This window comes from Emydura macquarii, unplaced genomic scaffold (assembly GCF_026122565.2).
Source record: "Emydura macquarii macquarii isolate MOO-44397 ecotype Brisbane River unplaced genomic scaffold, CSIRO-AGI_Emac_v2 contig_1477, whole genome shotgun sequence".
NCBI lineage: Eukaryota > Metazoa > Chordata > Testudines > Chelidae > Emydura > Emydura macquarii.
Window position 1 is genome coordinate 24,255,258 of NW_027131614.1, and position 13,181 is coordinate 24,268,438.

At 38.1% G+C, this 13,181-nt stretch overlaps 1 protein-coding gene across 1 annotated transcript in view; it reads right to left on the minus strand.

Annotated features, from left to right (window-relative positions):
- Positions 1-440: 440 nt before the first annotated feature.
- LOC137156871 (chloride channel protein C-like) overlaps positions 441-13,181 on the minus strand; it is a 94,809-nt gene continuing 82,068 nt past the window's right edge. The window contains exons 14-16 of the mRNA XM_067553877.1: positions 7,674-7,770; positions 7,047-7,142; positions 441-671 (exon numbers count right to left, since the gene is read on the minus strand). Of these exons, the coding sequence (XP_067409978.1) occupies positions 441-671; positions 7,047-7,142; positions 7,674-7,770 (424 nt within the window). The remainder of the gene's footprint in view (positions 672-7,046; positions 7,143-7,673; positions 7,771-13,181) is intronic.

A 13,181-nucleotide genomic window follows, 5' to 3' on the forward strand; every position in this document is an offset into this window, starting at 1 on the left:
ACCACAGTGGGGAGTCACACCATGCTACACTATGCCAGTGTAGTTATAGTTATACAACTTTATGTGTTGACAAAGCCTAAGTTTCAATGAAAGTCAGCACAACTTAGGCTGCTAAGTGACTATATCACTTCTGAAAATAAATGCTTTTGAATATTTTACCCTCAACCTTCATATCCGCTTGTACTTCTGTCTTTAGTGGTAGATGAATAGAAAATTCCTGATTTAGTTCACAAGCCTTAAAAATCTACAAGGGAGCTACTGATCGGCTCCATTTCAGGACCCATGTAGGATAGATACCTTTTGAGCTTCCCTGCTTCAAAGGAATCTAACAACAGTCACATCCATTTTTCCCCCCTCTACCTAAGAAGAATGCAGGCTTATAAAAAAATTGAAGTGACAAAGTTTAAGAAACAAAACATTCACAGTTCTGTTCTCTTTTCCTATTCTAGGAGGTGTTCATCTGAGTCAAGTTTTTGTGATGCCATCTGGCACTCCAGCCTCTCCTCCAGCTGGAAAGACATCAGATCTTTCCTGGTTATTATCCCAACAACTCGGTTCTGTAAGTCAACAACTGTCAGGTGGCGAAGCCCCAAGGTCCGAAAGATGATGTATGTGCGTTGCAGAGAGAAATGAGCCTGAACTGATACCGCTGATTTGTTTATGTACGGCTCCTGCAAGACAAAGAGAGAGAGAAGGTGGAGAGTGGAGAAAATAAGTGTGTAGCCGTTCCTGTTACAGCAGCTGCCTGAACTGGTGGGTAAGATTACTGCACTTTTTTTATTTCAATTTTATACCCAAATCAGTATAAAGTACACAGTAATGAACCCTTTCTTTTCTGCCAAAAGATCAGGTTCACATTAAGATGTTATGACTGGAATATACCCAAATCTCACAGGCTGGACAGCTAAGCTGAGCTCCATTGATATTGTCTGAATTCCTGTTTGGAAATAGTAAATGACACAGTATTTATTAAGTCTAAGAGATGTTTAATACTGCTCTCTCATTATACAACCCATTTATGACGTCCTGTAATATTCTTCTTCAGTTAATGTTAGTAAAAATCAGCAATCAGAAATATATACTGCATGGGAGAGAACAAAAAGAAGTACTGTGAGGTCTGCTGTGAAATACTCTGTGAGGTGCTCAGTGCTGATCATTGAATCCTACCTTAGACATAAATGTTTCTAGACATGATGACAGTTAAAGCCAATTTGATTGGTTACCCAAGCAAATATTGTCATTTTAAGTAGGTGTTCACCAAGTTTCTACATTTTACCTATCCATACAGAATCCTACTCATAAGTTGGGTCAAATTCTGTCCTCAAGTGCATATGGGTGCTTCCCACTGAAGTGCCTGGGAAATCAAAGCTCTCCACACCCATCTGAGAATAAAGTGTCTTCCTAGTCTCTCCAGAAATATTTTTGGGTATGGGGTATATTGGAACCAGAGGGGAGAGAGCACTCCGATTTCTTTTTTTTTTTAAAAAGGAATAATGAAGGGGCAAGGTCCACTCAGAAAGTGCCAGGAGGTACAAATTGGACCTTACTGCAACAGAGAAGCCTTCAGCAGGATTCATTCCTGTAGGTCAGCTTGAGTTCTGACCAGGAGCTCTTATAGGAGCCTGCCATCAAAACCCATCTAGAGGCTGCTGCTGTTAATCAATGCATCTCTCACTCCCCCTCACCCCAGCCATTTCTGACCTCTAGGCCACCTGGCAAAGTGAGGTAATAGCCATTTTTGTCCTTTACAAACTCCTCCATAGTAGACTTTCCACCAACAGAGATTGTGCATTGGTTTAGGTCTAATTTAAGATTGGATTTGGCCCAATAAGGCCTAAACAGAAACACTATAATTATGTTCTCAAGCACCTTCTGCAGGCATTTTTCTCCCCTGTCAGCCCTGCTTTTGTGGCTATTTGCCAGAGTTTCTTTTTCTGGTATTCTGAAGCAGATTTCCGTGTTTCCTATTGTCAAATTTTTGACATCCCTTGATGCAAAACTGACTAAACTGGTATGAAGCAGACAAGATGTGGCATAAAAAATGCAAAAACACCTGGTAGTAGGTGAAATCAGCAAGTGTTTGAAAGCATTTGAGATTAGAGCTCCATGACTACCGCAGTGTTCAGTTTGTTGGGAATTTCAAAAAGTTGGGGGGAAAGTTGTTCAATGTAAAACAATGTTAATTTCAACAACAATCAAAACATATTGTTTCAGTTTCAACTTTTTTTTAAAGCATTTTGCAATTTTTAAAAAACATTAAAGGAAATTTTGAAAAAGTTATTTCAGATAACTAGCAACATTTCATTTAAAAAATGTCAAAGTAAAATGCTTCCTTTTTTTCAGAATTTTGAAGTTTGGGGTTTGTTTTTTAATTAATAATTCAGTGAAACTGAAACAAATTCATGAAATGTTTTGGTGCCCCTGAATCTGCATTTTTTGCAAAAGAAAAAAGCTTTGGCCAAAAAATTTTGCCCAGCTCTAGTTGCAGCCTGTTTATCCTCATAGATGAAGTATCTTCCTTAAATCATCAAACAAATATGCACACTTTCCCCTGAAGGACTATTTTAGGGTTATCAACTTTTGTAGTAAAAATTTCCAATTCAGCTGTTGATTCAGGAAAAAAGAACGGCAAATCTGTTGAAAAATGGAAGTCTTAAATATCCTTCTTGCCAAGTTGAGTCTTCAGATGTACTTCATATTAAATGTTTTCCATTCTCCATTTCATCCATAGAGAGAATAATTATACTGTGGTTGAATAATAATATACTCCTTAGTTTTCCTTTCAGTCTGGTCCGCAGTCGCACCACCTCAAGCTGTAATCCAGTCAAATCTCACAAACTAAATAGGGCCAATATTGGTTGCTATTTGGATGTGAGACTAGCATGGAAAACCCAGAGGCTGCAGAAAATTAAATTCAATATCACCAAAAATCCCAAGCAAAATCTTGGACATAATATTTTCGTTGACTGTCGGTCTAATCAGCTGTAGGCAAATTGCTAACTGATTAATCCCCATTGAAGAAATGAACAACTATTTTTACCTTCACGTTTCTCTAACATTTTGAAGAGCAAATAACTAAACATGTAAAAACAAACATGACATTATTTAAATATTTCAGAAGCAGAAAGCCCACAAAAGAACCAGTGAGTTTGCTGGAACACCAGTGAATGAAGAGAGCAATTAAATAAGATAAGGACACTGAGATACTACAGGGTTTCTTTGTATCAGTCTTCACTGCTAAGAATGCCAGGAAATACCTACCAGATTTGTTCTTTTCTAGTAACAAAAATGAGGTATTCTTAGAGATTGAGGTGTCAGAAGTAATAGTGCTGGAGCAAAGTGATCATTTAAAAAGCAACAAGTCAGCAGACCCACATTGTTCTGAAAGACCTTAAGTATGAAGTTAAAACAATATGCAAGCACATAAAAAAACAGCCATTCTTCCAGGGAACTGGAGGGTAGCAAATCCTGTACCTACATTTAAAAAGAGGTTCTACAGATGGTCTAGTAAAACCAGTAAGCTTTATATCAAATGATAATTAATAACAGAATATCAAGAACAGCTGGAAGATCATGATATGATGAGTCTAAAAAGGATAGTTTCTGCAAAGGAAAATTCTCTTTCAGAATTCTTAGAATGTGTCAGTAAAGTAATGGATAAAGGAGAACCAGTTGACGTAATTTATTTAGATTTCCAACTGACCTTTCACAAGGTCCCACACAAGAGGCTACTAAAGAAGCTAAGTAGGCATGGGGTAAGAATTAAACTACTGTCATGAATCAAAAGGATGCACTCCTGGAAAAATCAGAAAGAAAGCAAAGACTAGGATTAAATGCTCAATTTTCTTCATGGCAAAAGGTTAATAGCAGAGCTCCTCAAGGTTCTGTATTAGGTCCCTTGGTTAATATATTTATTAATCATCTGGAAAGGGAGGGAAGATGTTAGGTAACAAAATAATAATTTACATTAGTTAGGACCAAAAAGGACTGTGAGGAATTACAGAGACACCTGAACAAGCTGGGTATGGGCAAACGATGGCAACTGAAATTCAATGAAGATAAATGCAAAGTAATGTATATTAGAGCAAATAAAATTAAATTATACATACATATTACAGGTAGTAAATTAACTGTATCAATTCAAAAAAAGGACTTGGGCTTCCCTGTAGACAGCTCGATGAAGACATCTGCTTAATATGCAGCTGTGGTTTTTAAAAAAAAATGTTAGAATGCTTAAGGAATGGGCTAAGGAATAATACAAAAAATATTATAATGCTTTTATATAAATCAGTGGTACGGCCTCATCTGGACTATGTGCAATGCTGGTCAACCTGTCTCAAAAGAATACTGCAAAACTAAAGGGATGGATCTGGTCAAAGAAGAACAGTGAAATGATCAAGGGCCTGGAGAAACTCTCAAATGAAAAGAAATTAAAAAGACAGATTGTTTTGTTATACTTTCTCGGGACACCCAAAAATATAGGTTACCATTCCCTTACCTCAGCAATAGAGAGATTTGCTGGTGCTAAACTGGGTGAAACTCCCTATTAGCCCAGTCTGCTAGCCATCCCAGACAAACTTCTCAGAACTTTGACAGCCCTTGCTTTGCTTTGCAGGTAATACTTCATGTACTCCAGTTTCCAAGCCCCCAGATGAGCATCCAGCCCCTATCACTGGACACTCACAAAAATTACCAAGTGCATAGATTCAAAGGCCAGAAGAGACTATTGTGATCATCTAGTCTGACCTCCTGGCCACAGAACTTCGCAAAAAAAGTTCGCTATCTCCAAAGAAACAGTGTACACACCAGCTTGTTTGATTCAACTAATTCACATTTTGCTTAAAATTACTGCACAGATCTACTCATAAAACAAAGAAGTTTATTAACAAAGATAGAGATTTAAGTGATATAAAGCAAGGCTAATGGAAACAGAATTAGTTACAAATGAAACAAATGTATAACACAGTTCTAAGAGATTAAACATAACTTTAGCAAGCTATGATCCTTTGGCTAAGGCAGTGTTCTTACCTTCAGAGTTTTTCTCTAGAGCTTGCTGGTTTTCAATCAAATCTGGATTCAGATTTTCATGATTTCCCCTACTCCCTACTAGGAGTCTTCTCAGTAAAGGGTAACAAAATATCCTTTTGCTTCTCCTTATATTTCCCAAATTTCATAGGGAGTTTATTTACAGAGAAAGGGTAAGCCCCTGAGGTTCAGATTCCAGTGTCTTCCCATGCTGAGTTCACCACCTGCCTCCTGTCAACCTGGCTTTTCCTGTTGACTTCCACGCAAATACATCTCCCATCTCCCACCAGGCTCAATTTACGTTAGAGACAGGGAGATAACTACCTTCCCTCCTATCTAGGAAAAACCTGTTTCTTCTTTTGTCCGGTTACAGACTTTAAAGTATAATATCAACGAGTATCCATAATTCCTTATATAGTCTTAATACATATATTTCACAATGATATTAATGACCATAGTGTTACCGGCTTTTATCCGATACCTCTTTATAGATAAATACATGTAGTGAGTTTGTCAGGCCTGTTAAGAGTTGCTTTTACATGATAATGAACCCTTTGCCCGTTGACATTCAGGGGCTCTTAAAGTCACTTGTTTACTTTGGAAATGAGAAAAAGGGGAGACAGGATAAGATAATGAAAGGTATCAAGAAGGTAGATCGGGAACTTGTGTTCTCCCAGTCCTATAGTACAAAAACAAGGGAACATTTAATGACAGAAAGAAAAGAGATTCAAAACCAATAAAAGGAAATATGTTCGCACCCAACGTGTGATTAAACTGTGGAACTCACTGTCAGAGGAAGTCACTGAGGCCAAGAATTTAAGAATCAAAAAGAGATGAGACATTTATATGGACACCAAGACCAATATCAGAGTTATCATAATTAATAACAAAATTTAGAAGGGCTATTAAACCTCATGTTTCAGAGTTTAAAACGATCTCTAGCTATTAGAGATAAGGATGAGATGCATATAAGGAGCAGATTATCCCAGAAGGGTAGCAAGGTTTTTACACCTTCCTCTGAAGCACTTGTTTCTGGCCAATGTCAGAGACAGGATACCAGCCTAGATGGCCTCGGGTCTCACCCAGTATAGCTATTCCTGTGTTCATTAGGATCACTCCAGTGAACTCAAGCAGAGTTCATAATATTTTTCTTTAACTAAAAACCCGCCTAGTCAGTCCCAACTCTGGATTTCCCGGAGTGCCACATTTTATTTTTGTTTACTCTGTGTATTGTAAACTCACTGAGACCAAGACAGACTTTATTTATTTAATTTTCTTAAGGCCTTGTGTAACCTATGCCTTCTTGATGTGGCACTCTGTCCCCCTCTAGTGGCACATAGCCCAGCTAGCGATTGATGAGTCTGTTACAGCCTTACTTGAGTGGTATGTAGCTTTTAGCTCATGCAGTAACAGTTCACACATTAAGCATCAGAGGTCTCAAGTTCAGTCCTGCTCACCCGTCACCATTACACTTGTACGGCACACCAAAAACTATAATTTGCTTGGGCCCAGTATTCTGATACAGTATTTAGGAAATAAACATGGAAATGTCACAGCAGGGAGGAAAAAAGGAGAGGAGAAAGAAATTTAGCTTTATTTATACATTAATATACAGACACTGCACCATTACTGAGAGTGAAAACTCTAGAGCATTGCTTTATGTTTGCTTTATAGTGCTATAGGAGCCAAATAACGACAGTTAAATGATCTATTCCATTAACGTGGTATCATTTTGTCAATCTGGAATGTATTTAATCAAAAGCCCCCTTGAAATAGACTCCTTTGTTGTATTTTCTTGTTGGCTCATTTTATCAACATCTGTTATGTTTATACAATATGAATTAAAACTTTGGAATGCTCTTTGTACTGAGCTACTTTTGTTGAGAGTGTAACGTCCCAGGATTGGCAGTGTTTATGTAAATCAGTGCGGCTGACACAGCCATCATAAACAAATGAGAAAATATAACAAACACATTGTTCATGAAGGAAATGTTTGTTTTTAGAGTTGGCTTCACTCTTACCAGATTGATGAAGAGTTGCTGATACCGAGGATCTGTACTGTAGCGATTCAGCAGCACGGTCATCTGGGGAGGATCAGGCAACTTCTCCACGGTTATCTGGAATAAGCAAGATTCTATTTCTCTTCCCAAACCTTTCTAATTTGACTCTAAAACATCTACATCTACTAATTTATTTTTACCAATCTTGTATTTCAGATTTTTTAAATCCTTTCTTCATTGTGATAAATTAACATACTTAGCTCCTCTATTGTTCTTTTCACTGTCATCATGCTTTATCAACATTAGTTAAACCTCATCATTTGCAAAGGTGAGTACGCTCACAAAGCTAAGTATTATCATCCCCATTTTACAGACAGGAAACTGAGAGAGAGAGGATTGGAGTAGCTGATTTAAGGCCAGTATCAGAGTCAAGATTAGTACACAAAAATTCCTCCCAGAATTCAGGCTGCTCCAGCAGCTCCTGTAACTTACTACAGTTTTATCTGGCTGTTTATGGACTGCCCTTTTATTTAGTTTATCATTTTAGTACTTATTTAACAACTGATTAATCATTATTTTAACTCCTATCCCTGGACATATCAAATATGCATCAATTAACAAAAGGGAGAAATAACGGAAAGTGATTACCTTCTGGTAAAGAAGAAGAGGACAGTAGGAAAGAGAATCATGGTTTGTCTCTGTTTCAAAGATGAGTTCATGTTCCAGCAGCATACATAGTTCTAACCTAGTTTGAACAAGGAATACATTCACCATCAAAGCCACATAAAAAAATAGGTCTGAAATAATGGATTATGATCTCCAGAAACCAGTGCCTGATGATCCTAAAATATACAGATATGATGAGTTTAATATTAGTGGGCAATACATTATTTATACAAAGCAAGTTTTGCTTTCCTAGATTTCCAGCAAAAATGTTCTGTGTGTCTTCTGGTTTCAGTTTGGTTAACTGGGTGCAGAGCTCCTCCAAACCCACATTTTTTTTAAAATGGATTTATCCCCTCTATTTTTTTATTTTTGATCTGAATTAATGTGATTGGCAAGAACTGCTTGTGCACTCTGTCTAGTTTGTTACAATCAAGTCATAATTGCAGTTAAAAGGGGGGTGGGTCAGGTTTGTCATCTTTGTTTGTATCGATTTTTTCAGTTCCACCTTAAGTAAAGTAATGTTCACATTAAAGCATGAGACCCGTGTTTGCAAAATTCTTTGAGATTTATTATGTTTTAATAAGAGGTGAAATCCTGGCCCCCCAATTACTTCAGTGGGACCAGGATTTCACCCAAGATCTGTGTGACACACACATCTTTGCAGTTTGATTCAAATTCAAATGGCCATCTTTATCCATTTATGTAAAATTTGTGGCCACTGAGATCCACATGAGACCCAGGGAACAGCTGTCACACAACCTTTAATTAGCAGTTTAGGGGGGAAGGGATTGAGATACAAGGTGACTTTTTGAATGGGGAATGAAGAATTAGGGTCAAAAGTCCAGTTCACAAATTATTGTTCTATCTCTCATCAAGGTTCTCAGAGTTCAGAGTCTAATGGGAGTGTAATATGCTCCCATACAGAGGGTTCAAAATGGAAACCCAACCTCAGATCCCTCACTTCCGGACAGAAAACAATAGGAATGTTATCACTGCTCTCTTGTGAATCTTCTGGATGACACAAGATGAGGCAGTGACTGGATTCCAGAGGGAGAAACATCCAGCCTTCCTAAGCCAGAAGATGTCCTAGCAAGTCCCCTGGCTGATATAAGGGAAGGCTATAACAGACTCCAGTGGGAGGTACATCCATCTCGCCCCAGCCAGGAGGGTCACAGCAACACATGTTTGGTGCAAGTGATGGCAACTAATGGAGGGGAACCCACTTAGAGGGCGAAATGATGACAAAAATTTCCAGCATACATACCAGTGCATGGTTCAATGTGTACAACTGTAGATGACAGGAGAATTTTAATTAAAGGGGGACTATTGGGAAATTATCAAAAATATTTCATGAATCTGAAAATGAATAATATATATACAATATAGTGTTTTTCCCTCTGATAACCAGGACTTTTTATAAACTGGGGGGGAAATGCATGTTGCCCACAGTGGCTAGGGACGTGACCAACTCACCAGTTTTGGTTACCTGGAAGTAAGTTAAAAAGGGATTAATGCTGTAGATGAATATATAGTAACTATAGATTTGCTGATCCAGTTTTACTTTGATTAGAGCTGTTCTGGGTGCACTGAAGGTAATCTCCAGGAGAGCATGTTTTTTCAGTTTTGTATCATGACGTAATATTTTGGGGGTATATCAAGAACTTAAAATATTGCAAAAGAAAAAAAATCTTATTTCATTCAAGTCTGAAAGAATATATGCATTGACAAAGAACACATTAGAATCACTTTCCTGCACATTTTCTCAATTAGCTACAGTATAATTTATTTCTTCTCTTTTATTCAGTGTTTTGTACAACTTTTCATCAACCTTTCTGAAATTTGAAAAAAGATATTTTGCCCTTCATCCAGGGCTCTCAAAATGCTTTAGAATTATTAAGCATTCCTGTAACTGGGAGATATATATGCCCTTTTCACCGATGTGGTACAAAGAGATTAAATGACTTGCCCAAGGTCACAGAGGAAATCAGTGGCAGAGCCAGGAAGCAATCCCAGGAGCTCTGAGTCCCAGTCAGCTGCTCCAGCTATTAAATACACTTTCCCCTCCCAAGAAAAATCAGTAAATAAATAAACATAGTTCATAATAACTATTATAACAAAATTATTCACTCCACATCCCCCCAACCTTTTTGGCATTGACATTTTTAAAAATCACTTTTACATTATTAATGAGAGCAAAGCACTGAGGCAGCCCACAGTCTGTACATAACTACTACAGGTATAACTCTTGAGAGACAGTTGTTTCTAAAGAGCAGCCAAGTACTCTTCCTCACGGCAGGATGGCAGGTATCACTCCTGACATGCTCACTACAGCAGGGAACATGGACAAGATGTAAATCTAGTAGTGGAGAAAGTCTTGCCTTTAATGTATTATGCCCTCTGCTTGCAAAGATTGCCTGCTCACTGTTATACTTATTGGTTCACGTTATGTAACATTTTTCACAAGCCTCCAATCCCATTAAGTAACTGTGAACTATTCACTTGCAACTCCTATCGGATCATTTCATTCACCACTGAAATGCAGCCACTTTCAAGGAGCAAAACTGCATGCCTTATCTTTGGGCCAGAAGTATATTTGTGGCTTTAAATAACACATTTCTATACAAACTAAAGATGAGCCCCAAGTGCAAAGTTCTAACCCATATTGGTACTTCTCTGAAGTCTGGATGGGTTCAGATCCAGAATATGGTTTAGGCCTGTCCATGATACAAACCGTTTTCTTTTCCACTTTAACCATGTCTGCCTGGAGGAAAAAGCAGGCTACATTTACCATGAGCTTAAAGAGCAGAAACGTTTGCTCATCACCAGTGGTTTATTGGCTGGTTTTGGCAACTTGCAATTTGCTCAACACTGTTCTTAACTAAACTCAATGTGGAGTCACTTGGCAGAGCTTTGGGAAGTGAGAGAAATTTGGCTAGTCAAAAAAGGCACACAGAAACACAATGAAGGAAATTGTTGGAACATTTCTGATAAGAAGCCAATCCTATTAAAACCTGCCATATTCAAGAGAAAAATGAGTATACCTTATTTCATTTGGACCTCCAGAAGTCATGCTTTGGAGGCATAACAACATCACTCTTTGATATTACATACAACATCCTTCCTATCACATCATCAAACCTTAGAAAGAGCAGACCAAACAAGTTTCTTGCACTATTTTTTGGGCTTACCAGGAAGTGCTAGGATTCAAACTTGGACTCAGCAATTGTTCGTTTATGCTTTGTTTACTTAAGAAGGAAGAAAACCCTTAAATAATTAATCTCATTTCAAAGATACCCTGGCAAAGGCACTGTTGTAGTTTTATATACTATATCTGTTACAAAACATGCATCATGAGGACACACATAATTAAGATAACACTTTATTATCACAATATCCATGTATCACATTCAGCATGATACTCAGGAATTAAAAGTATCTGACAGCTTAGAATGTCAACCTTTTTTTTGGTCAGAAAACCCCATTTATCAGTGGAAACTGCAAATTCCGTGCATGGGGCGAGTGACAATAAGAAAAGCAAAAGCTCAAAAATAGTTACAAATACAAAGACAGTGGATTAAATAATCATATCTCTGGCAAAACCATTCAGGGCATGACTGTTTCACAATGAATGCAAAGGATGGCCATGAATTTTACTGAGAAAATTAGAGAACCTTAAGTATTTGTTTCAGTTTGTTTACTGAAGTTTGAAACCCATTTTTTCAGCATTAATCCACCAAAGATACCTGCACTGCTTCTTGCATGTGTATTTTGCTTCTCAATTTTATTGTCTACATGTGGATTGATATGGACTGGGAACAAACGTGCTGTGTATGGAGCAGTGCACAATGAAAGAACTTAATTATAATTATCCCTCCATGTGCAAAAAGAACTGTTTCTCTGTTGCATCTTCATTAAGGCATCTGAAGTCCAGTGATAAATCTTGATTTCAACAGGCTTTGGACCATGCTCTAAATCCTAGATATGCTTTGTAAAGCAAAGGCGATAAGTTTCAAAATGAAATGATACAGAAGCCTCTTCATGGTCTCTAATAATCCTGATTCTGCAGGGTACTGATTGCCTCATCCAATGCACCAGCAGGCAGATCCTTAGCTAGCGTGGCCAGGGTCCAAGCATAATTTTTTCAGGCCTAATACAAACTTGTAACACAGGTCCCTTCCCACAATCCCTCATCCTATACTTACAATCTCATGAGCCATGAACATTTTTTTCCTTATGGTAATAGGGGTTGCAGCCTGGGCCGGGCCCCCCAGGGCCTCCGGGCCTCGTAAAGTGTACCCTTTTTCCCAACCCATGTGAGGACCCTGAGGGTGGCCAAGCCTCCAGGATTGTTCTGGGGTCTCCAGGAATTAAAGATTAATCTTTAATTAAAGATTACATCATGGGATGAATCCTCCAGGAATACGTCCAATCAAAATTGGCTAACCTATCCTCAGCTGCTGTAACTTATCAAAGCTTCATTGAAATCAATGGCGTTATGACAGTTTACTGCAGCTGAAGATCTGCCACCATATACATTCAACTTTTTACAGAAGTCAACAGGAATTGTGGGCGCTGAGCACCCTACAGGAAGCCCCCAGCAGGACTGGATCATGACTGTAAAACTAGAGCACTTGTTCTAACACTCACCATAATGTGGCCTTCACAAGATATTACAATGGGAGAGACTTTATGTATAAAACTATAAGAGGGATAACCTATTTGAGGCAAACAGGCCTACTTCCCTGGATTATTTATATGCTTTGCATTAACATAGTTCCTGTTAAAGTAGAAAAGATGATTTTCAAGTGTTTCTTTAAATTGTGCAAAATGTGACATTTTGGTAAAAAGGGAAAACGATGTATTTAATTTGGAGAGGATTAGAGAGGGGATGAGGATTGAATCCCTTGGTGCAGGGCACAGCTACAGAGCTCAGAATCTTCATTTATGACAGGAAAAGTCTCAGAATGGTTAGAGGGTCAGTTTAGGTTAAGCAACCAAAATTGCCAGTGTTTATCCATACCACTTGAGCCTGCAAACTTGGGCTAGAAACTTGTGAGACCAGTCTTTCATGATATTTTGGCACTCCCACTTCCAAAGTGATGGTCTTGTGGTTGATGCACTGGACTGGGCTCCTCCAGTTCTGGGATCCAGTCCTGTCTATGCCATAAACTTCTCATGTGACCTTGGGTAAGAAATTTAATCTCAGTGCCTCCATTTCCCATTCTGTAAAATGAGGATAGTTTTTCCCATCTCAACGGCATGTTATGAGGTCAAATATTTAAAGGTTGTGAAGTTCTCAGATACATATTTATTAGGATCCCGTCAATTTAGCAACTGAATGAGTAGACAGATAGTCCTAGTCTCAATGTGAAAACGCAGAGGTCACTTCAAAAATGAAAAACAAATTGCAAACTTAATATTTCTGAATCTTCAAAGGATGCATTTGGTTTGATTCTAGAAATGGACAAAAGCCCAGAATTGGATTTGTAT